Source organism: Orycteropus afer, unplaced genomic scaffold, assembly GCF_000298275.1.
Source record: "Orycteropus afer afer isolate SDZICR_OR568_19922 unplaced genomic scaffold, OryAfe1.0 scaffold00231, whole genome shotgun sequence".
In the NCBI taxonomy this organism is placed as follows: domain Eukaryota; kingdom Metazoa; phylum Chordata; class Mammalia; order Tubulidentata; family Orycteropodidae; genus Orycteropus; species Orycteropus afer.
Genome location: NW_006921818.1, coordinates 3368494 through 3378073, shown reverse-complemented (window position 1 = coordinate 3378073; position 9580 = coordinate 3368494). Strand labels below are relative to the sequence as shown.

Sequence of the window (9580 nt, the reverse complement as noted above, 5' to 3'; positions counted from 1 at the left end):
ACCAAACATTTGTGATGAATTAGTTACTACAGTGGAATATTAAAATTGAATGACAAAACAAGTACCCATGTAATAGTGAAAACTAATCTTTCCTAACTAGTTTTCTATAGCAGGGGTCAGCAGTAACAGGCCAACAGTTTGTGGGACAAAACCACCTTGCTGCCTATTTTTGTACAACCTGTGAGCAAAAATGAATGATTTTTACATTTTTAAATAGTTGGGGAAAAATCAAAAGAAAGAATAACATTTCATGACATATAATAATTGTCTGAAACTGTATGGAATTGTATGAATTCCAAAGGTCCTCATTTAGGGAGGTTCCATAAATGAAGTTACATGGAAACACAGCTGCACTTACTCAGTTATGTACTGTTTATGACTGTTTTTGCATTGCAGAGTGGCAGAGTTGAGTAGTTGCAATAGAGACCACAGAGCCCATAGTTATTAACTGGGCATTTTAGAGAAAACGTTTTCCAATCCCACTTCTACAGACATGCATGATGCTTCAGGTAACCTGCTCCGCTAAGGGATAATTCTTTGCTCCACTTAAGAGGAAGGACCTCACATCTGACTGCAGTTAAGCTGATTTTCAGAACTTCAGATGATGTCATCATGTATGTGTGGGAGTATTTAGCAAATACTGACCATGATACGCTAGAGCCAGAAGTCACCTCTACCCATTTCCCTCTTTTCAGATGACTAAAGACTCTTATTTTCCTTTTATGCTGGAAGAGGAATCATTTTAGAGATCATTTCTGAAAAAAATTATTTGCCACATTAGCTAGAAAGAAAGTTAGTTGCCAAGAAAGCTCATTTACAAGAGCTCTGTCACTGTTTATATGGTGTTGGGTTACAGTGTCATTATAAAGAAAACTTGAATGATAAACGGTCATGACTTTTCATTCTATCACATAACATGGGAAAGATAATGTACCTGTGCAGCACGAAGCTTTTGTCTCTTTGGTTCGACTTCTTTGACTACTCGAGAATACAAATCCATTGCTCGTACCCACATACACATGGATTTACATGCTTTGGACACTTTCTCTACTTTTTCAGGCACAAAATCAGGATTATTAATATATTTTTGAAGCTTTGTCAATATCTGAGGCTTTATGTTTTCCTTGTCATATTCTAAAAGTCTTCTTAGAAAGTTAGAGTCACCAAGAAGTTGCTTTGCGGTTGGCCAATCAGGCCTGAAAGACAAACATGATAAATTAACAGCACTGTAATGAAGTAAGACAAGAAAAAAATAATTGCATTCCCTTGGGAACATTTCGATATTATCCCAATAAGTGGGTAGTTTTAATCTCTATACTATAGGTCCAGTAACTGGTAGTTTTAATGAAAAGTATGCCACAATTCATGGCAGACGTAATTGGATGACTAAGGTTCAGTTCATCTCAGGGTTGGCAGAGAAAGAATTATAAAATTATATAGTTTTAGAAATGTAAGGCATTACAGAAATAACAGTTTTATTTTTAAAATGCTCCAGACACATATTTTACCTCCTTTGCCTTAGTTTAGGCCCTTAAAAGCTCTTGCCAGTACCATTGCAATCACTTTCTACTTGGATTTAAAACTCTTGGTCAGCCTTGCCCCTTCTGAACTTTTGCTAGATTGGTCTTCCTAACATGAAAATTTATGTAAAAAATGTCCAATGGTTCTCAGTCTCCTCTGCCAGTGTTTTCCATTTGTTCTCTGCAGAGCCCTTAGCCCCACCAAGGTGCTGCCAGGAGGGTCAGGATGGAGTGCTGGGCCCTCTACCTTTGCTCTTATCAGTTTTCTGTAAGGAAGTTCCCTATGAAATAAATTTTGTTGATAGAAAGGTTTGAGTTGTTAAAGAATGTTTGAAAATTAGGCATCTCCAGGATAAAATCTGAGCTGCTTAGCACACACAGTACACAAGACCTTTCATGAAGTAGTCATTGCTCCACCCCTGCCCATCCCATCACATTCTGCAAGCAAGAAAGTTTCCTGAGTTCTTCCCACTGTCCCACTATCTGCCTCAATATCAGGAGCATCAGTTCCTGAATACTCTGCTCACATCTCTCCAGGTGGACTTAGGCACATTTTTCTTCGTACTCTCAATACCATGCAACTCTCACATTGCCTTGAAATTATTATTTTTCATGTCTGTCTTTGCACGAGACTATAAACTCCTTTTAGGAAGAACTTTATCTTGATATCTTCCATTATCTAGCACAAACTTGATGTTCAAAAAATGCTTGTTGAATTGATTTGTTGATTGAACAACAAATGACTGAATCAATGCATGGGTGGAGAAAAGAAAGAAACATACAATAAAATGGAGAAAAATTGTAAAGAAATACCACCAAGCATTCTGTTAATACATGAATCTGAATTACTCACTTTGCATTCAAGAGAATGGAAATTGCTTCCATTACTGTCATGACCAAATCTGGAGGCTTTGTGAAAACTCTGATTTCAGATATATCTGCTTTATCTAAGGAGTCCAGTGCTTTATTGGCAGCCTCAAGGGCAGGTAGAGCTTCTTCAAGGTCTCTTTGAGCATCATCAGCTATGGCTTGGGTTTCTTCAGCTTTCACTTTTGCCATCGCTTCTTCTTCTTGCACAGTTTGACGGACCTAACCATTGAAACATGACTGCTTAAGTGGTCTTGTTGTTTAAATTTCAATGTTCAAAAGCAATACCAATAAAAATGAGTCACATTTGCCCTTTGGGTTAGAGCAAAGAGGACTAGCTACACTGCATTTTATGCTCTCCTTTGTCCCTCTCACACAATGCTGACAGAATAATAGAGAAAAATTATCACACTAAAAGTCTCTTTTTCTTTGTATTTGTAGCGGATACTTTGCTCATAACTCTCCTTGTCCCACTCATTGAGATGCACCCATTCTTAGGGTAATAAACCAGGCTGATTTATTGAATGGAGATTGTTTACAATTTTAAACATTGCTAGATTTACGTATCATTCTATTACCTCAGTGATATATGAAATAAAGCAATACAATCATTGTAATTGTTTCATTACATATGAATGGTGACTGATGCCTTCTTACTAGCACTGACAGGTAATGTAGCCTACCTGATCGGCACTTTCTTGATCCACTGCCAATTTATCCATCAGGGCTTCAACATCTTGTGATTTTGTTAAAAGGACAGGTTCTAAAGCTGAAAGGTCTAATTTCATTTTGTCTACCAGTACGTTCGTTTCTAATAGCTTGGTTAGACCATTCTTCACCCGATCTAGTGCCTAAATGACATGAAAATACCTATTATAGTGACTATTATAAATTATAAGTTTATCGGCATCTTGACTCACGTACTAGAATTTTACATTTATAGAATTGATAAGTCAGTTTGTAATGCTTAAAAGCTGTGATCTTGCAGAACTCCTCAGGTAACAGAACTCTGAGGAGAAGCTATGACACTCACCATGGTAGGTCTGGATCCATGCTGTAATAGTATAGACAGATTAGAATCTCTGGAAGATGAATATGTGTTCTAACTTCATAACCTAAAGCTCCATATTAATGTTCAACTTAAACATTGCCTTATTCTACTACTTGTAGCTATAATCACATAAGAATCCTGTCCCTGCAACCACATTCCTAAGATCATAAAACCAAGACAGGAACAGCTCACAGGACAGGGAAACCACACTCCTCAGATCCTGAGACCAAGGAAGGAACACTGTAAGAGAAATAACACAAATGTAAATTTACTGCTTAGATGGCATTTACTGATAACAGACCATTTTTGAGATGTTTTCTAGCCCATTGTCCATGATCAGCATTAACGAGTCTTGGAGCCTGTGCACTCCTGCCCTCCTTGACCACCTGATGAACTAAAATGGACAATTTAAGATGAAACCAAGACTTGAACCAAAAGCAAACAGCAGAATACAGAAGAAGTTGTGGCATCCATGTTGAAACAGACAGGCTCCATCTTAGAAAGAGATTGCATAGGCACTTGGCCTGAAGGAAGTTGAGGTTTATCATTAGGAATTTATCACAGCCTTGTTCTGCTTCCTGACTTTCATAAAAAGGTCAGGATTTTATGAGTAACCTGCCTGCATAAGATATTTTAGAAATCACATACCTCACAGCCTTAAAATTATTATAAAAACCCTTAGCCTGTAAGGCTCATGGAGACACACATGGCATTGCCTCTGGCTCTGTGTGTCTCCACCTTGCAAGATTACTATCCTCTTATTAAATTTCTCTCTGAGCTGCAGCTTACTTTGTAGTCATTATTTCAGAACTTGACCAGCCACAATGCCACCTGGTCAGTAGGAGCTCCCTGGACTGTGGGCCCATTGTGGGAAGGGAACACATTTTATTAACTTATATCCCCCTATGGTAGCATACGCACATCAAATGAATAAGGAATGAGTTCGGACAGGAATCTGGAGGCTACAGTGCTAGCATCTTGGTCATTCAAGGTGGGTCAGCAGGGCTGAGAGATCCCAGGGAGACAGGGTCCTAGATATGCCTAGCTCTAGTTGCTGGGTTTGAGCCCCACTGAGTTCTGGTAAGAAACTCTGGTGGCACAGTGGGTAAGGAACTTTGCTAACCAGAAGGCCCGCAGTTCAAACCTACCAGCTGCTCCTTGGGACGAAGATGAGGCAATCTATTTCTGTAAAGATTTACAGCACTGGAAACCCTAGGAGGGTTGTTATGAGTTGGAATAGACTTGATGGCAGTGTGTTTGGTTTTGGTTTGGTTTGAGATCTGATGGTGTAGTGGCTAAGGTATTTGGCTGTTAAACAAAGTCAGTGGTTTGAACCCACTAGCTGTTCCATGGAACAAAGATGAGGCAGCCTGCTTCCGTAAAGATTTACAGCTTTGGAAATCCAATGGCGGTTGCTATCAGTTGGAATCAACTTGATGGCAGTGGGTTTGGTTGTTTTGGTTGCCACTGGTTAGGAACGCCTAACTAGGATCAAACTCTTAACTAGGGCTGGAATCTGGCAGAGGAGGCAATTGGAAATAACTGTTTTTTGAAGGTTTATTATAACTTTAAACATTGCTACATTTATCTATCATTTTATTATTTCAATGATATAAAATAAAACAATCATTGTAATTATTTCATCGCATATAAATGATCAACTGCTGACTGAAGCCTTCTTACTAGCACTGTCAGGTAATGCAGCCTACCTGATCAACACAGTCTTAATCCACTGCCAATTTATCCATCAGGGCTTAGAATGGTTTGGTGCAAATTGGCAGGTGTCAAAAGAATATGGCAAGTTGTTTCACAAGGCATGTATTTTATCAGGTAATAATCCTCTGAAAAGCACTTTAACTATCTAAATGGTAAATGTTTCCATTGTATTTGTTTAAAATGTTATTTAATAGTCTATTGATGATGAAAACAGCCACTATTTTCTGAGCACCGCATATGTGTCAGATCATATGCCAAGCAAGCACTTTAAAAACAGTATGTTATTTAAATTCCACAACAATCCAAGAGGAAAGACAGTTATTTTTAGATTTATTTTCTACTAAGGTTTGAGAGAAGTTACATTAATGTGTCCAAGGTTGCACAGCAAGAAACAGGCAGCTCATATATGTACATAGTCTGCGTGACACCAAAGTCCTGGCTGTTAATGGGAGCCACTGACATGGTAGACCACTAAACTTCATCTTTGTTGCTTAGCAAAAAAGTTGTCCTTCATATTAAATACTGCAGAGATGATTAGTTCCCTGCTTAATGTTGATGCTGTTGCAATGTCCATATTGTTCTACCAAGTCAAGATATTTATGTGAATGATAAACCAAAAAACCAAACCCATTACCAATGAGTTGAGATTCCCACTGGGTTTCTGAGGTGGTAAAATCTTTATGGAAGTAGATTGGCTCATCTTCCTTCCATGGAACAGCTGGTGGGTTTGAGCCACAAACCTTCTGGTTAGCAGTCAAATGCCTTAGCATTATACCACCAGAACGCCTTATGAATGATAGGAGACAAAATATAGTTACCAAGAAAGGGCAGGTTCCTGGACTGACAACATCTCCAGTTATAGCATGAGATACCTTTCTGCCATACTGTGGGTTGTCAAGGATACATAGCAGGATGGAGGACACTCCAGTAGGTAAAGTCAGGGCAGAGAGGTCTCACTTATTCTGGCAAAAGTTTTAAGTTCAAGCAAAAGAAGAAAAAAATACCTTCATTGATAATATTAAACTTACTAAAACTAACTGTTTCTTCTTTTCACTCAGCATAGACAGGTAGAGATTGATCAGTTCCAAGTAGGAGGTAGGTGTTGTGTAGTAGCGCCTCCGGAGCTCTGTGTAAAAGCGCTCTGCCATCTGGGAGACACTCAGGTGAACGTTCACGCACATGAGGGAAAGCTTTTCTCTCAGGTCTGCATTTCCAGGGTCAACAGTTGAGAAAAATGTCTTTGATACAGAAAGAAGTGCTTCTTTGGGCCACTTTAAATTAGAAAATAATTTGGAAAATCTGTTGGTTATTTCAATAATATATAGATGAACAATTTAGAAAAAATTATTTCTCTAGAATTCTTTGCCTTGTAAATAGTCTGCTCTCCACTTTCATGAATCACATAGCTCTGACTCTGAGAGTGGGGCCTGAGTCTGCTTTTGCTCAATATCTGGCACATCAGAGTTGTTCAATAAAAAATTGTTGATTGAAGAATGACTGTGTGTCCTTAGAATAATTCCATGAACAAAATCATATACATTACTAGGACCTCATATCCTCATTTTGTTTATTATGCAGTTTGAACTTCAGACCCATCATTACAATCACTGTCCTGCTCACACCTCAACTCTTTTGCTCCTTTTTGTTTCTCTGGGTTCATGGGAATCCTAATCAAATGCAACTCTGTTACTGCATGTCTATAACAGTGCTGCTAAGCATGACTGGGAAGAAAAAAAAAATGCAACCATGCTGACTGGCCTTGCTTTCAATTTACAACTAGATCAAGGAGGCCCCAGTGTAGCCTAGAACTCCTACTACATTTCTAATATATTCACTCTTATAATCTCTTAAGTAAATATTTCACACTTGGCTCTCTCCACTCACACTTCTAACACATCCACTTTCCTCTTGACTCTCAGTTGATGGTCTTGCTTCCTACATCACTGTAAAACAGAAGCAATGAAACAGAACTTCAACAAGCTCCCACGCCCACATCCACCCCGTGACTTGCGTCTGTGTTCATCTCCTCTGCCCTCCCCTCCTCTTACTCTGGGTAAGGTGTGCATGCTTTCTGCTCAGGTCAGCTCCTTCATTGATCATCCCATCCCTTCCTTCCTACTCAAAGAGATTGGCTCAACAACATTTAACTCTGTCTGCAGCATCACCTCTTTCTCTTTCTGGATCATTTTCATCAGCATGTGCACATACTGCTTGTGTTTCCCATTTAAAAATACTTCTCTCTTGACTGCACACACTCCTCTAGCCATTGACCCATCTTTCCACTCTCCTTTGGTGCAAATCTCCTTGAAAGAGTAACTTTTATTTGCTATCTCTAATTCCTCCCCCCCCCTTTCTCTGTAACTATCTCCCCCACCACTCTATTGAAATAGCTCGTCAAGATCACCAATAACTTCTATATTGTTAAATTCAATGGTCTCCTCTTCCTATACAAATTCTGTTTCTGCTTTTATCCAATGACAACAATATGGTGATTTCATCACTGGTATATGAATAAATTCCTACTGACTTTTAAAGCTAATGCCCAAACCCATGAATTATTTTTTGATGACATATTTCTCCTCTAAACTCAAGCAAGTTCAACTTCTCCATGAGATATTCAGGGTTGTCACCAACCTGGACAAACCAGTCAATGGTGCAGCAGTTCACAAGGGAGGGAAACATCCGACATCGGGATCGAAAGGCTTCCCCAACAGGGCTCATGCAGAGAACAATGTGCAGCTTCTGACGGACTCTGCTGATAAAGTACTGAAACACCTGACCAGAGAAACAGAAACAACAACAAAAAAAAAAACTTGACATTTTTCACTGTAAAATAAAGATGAAGTTACAATGAAAATAAATGCTGGTTAATGAATTTGATGCTAACAATATCAAATATATAAAAGAAGATAGCATAACATATATGTAACTTGTCAGTATATACTCCAACGTCTTTCTATGATGCAGTCTGCAAAGATTAAAAATGGTGTTTTCCAGATTTCATTGTAACTAGAGTTTTGGATGTGGTTTAGGTCCTCTTTAGCAGGTACTTGAGGAGATCCTTTGAATAAGTGGAAGGGGTTATTCATGGAAGGCTTTGATTTGGGATAGAGGAACACTGGGAAAGAGGCAGTAGAAGTGGTGTGGTCCTGGAGCTATTATCTCTGGCCTGTTAGAGGAGGCACAGTTTTGGAGCTGGTAGCTGAAGCAGTGGTCCACTGTCCAGTTTAGAAGCTTAAGGAGCTCTGGTGGTGTAGTGGGTAAGGTACTTGGCTGCTAACCAGAAGGTCAGTAGTTCAAACCTACCAGCCGTTCCATAGAAGGAAGATGAGGCAATTTATTGCAGTAAAGATTTACAGCCTCAGAAACCAAATAGGGGTCGCTATAAGTTGGAATCTACTTGATGACAGTGAGTTTTTTTTTTTTGTTGTTGGTTCAGCAGTAATAACTGTGGCAGAGAGAGCAACTTCCTTGGTAACTGACTTCTACAGTGTGCATTTTACATTCATTCCTTGGGGGTCAGCCTGGAATTTCTTTTTTTGGCTTCCCAATGATTTTTGCCCTTCTAATAAATCCCTTTTTGTGAGCTGAAGTAGATCCTATTGTCTGTAGCTATAAACCCTGACCTAGCAATTCAAGAGATTTTCATGAAAGGCCAAAGAAAAGACATAAGAAAAAATAGCTTATAAAAAAAAAAGTTACAGAAGGTGCAGAAAGAAGGGAAAGGACTTGTATGGGGAAACTGAAGTTGAGAGCAACTAAAATTGTTCCCTGAGAGAGTGAACTGAAAGGCATTTCTATCTTAGTTGTGCTGACAGGCAAGGGGGTCAAAAATACTGGCCTCATGCATTCAGCTCTACTCAGATGGTGCTGCAGGTGTGTAAATACACTTGGGCTTAAAGGAGGATGTGAGAATCTGGCCAGTTTGGACAAGACTTCGACCTCTGAGGGGCAGCAGAGTTTCTGTTTTTTGTTTTCCACAGATCTTTCTGGAAGTCTGGCGAATAAATATTTTAAACCCAGAAAATTAACACAGGATTACAAACAAAACTATGTTGAAAAAAAAATCTGCTAATGGACTCTATTTATGTGCAAACAAAATACTGTTTATAAGGAGCCCTGGTGGCACAGTAGTTAAGCACTTGGCTGTTAACCAAATGGTAACTGCTCTGTGAAAGATGTAGCAATCTGCTTCTTTATTGATTATAGCCTTGGAAATCCTATGGGGTAGTTCTGCTCTGTCCTATAGGGTAGCTACAAGTTGGAATTGACTCCATGCAACAGCTTTTTGGAATAGGGTACTAGTTTATGGTCACAAAAGAAATCTTACTTAGACTATTGTAATTTCTGTTCTTGTTGAATATATATGTGTGTGTGTGTGTGTGTGTAGTGTGTGTATATACACACACATATATAATTTATAAAT

The 9580-nt window shown here is 38.9% G+C and overlaps 1 protein-coding gene across 1 annotated transcript in view; it reads right to left on the bottom strand.

The window, feature by feature from the left end:
- Window positions 1-9580, bottom strand: part of DNAH6 (dynein axonemal heavy chain 6) — a 447135-nt gene that overhangs the window by 177532 nt on the left and 260023 nt on the right. The window contains exons 46-50 of the mRNA XM_007948902.2: window positions 7789-7929; window positions 6183-6425; window positions 3071-3238; window positions 2374-2609; window positions 935-1196 (exon numbers count right to left, since the gene is read on the bottom strand). Of these exons, the coding sequence (XP_007947093.1) occupies window positions 935-1196; window positions 2374-2609; window positions 3071-3238; window positions 6183-6425; window positions 7789-7929 (1050 nt within the window). The remainder of the gene's footprint in view (window positions 1-934; window positions 1197-2373; window positions 2610-3070; window positions 3239-6182; window positions 6426-7788; window positions 7930-9580) is intronic.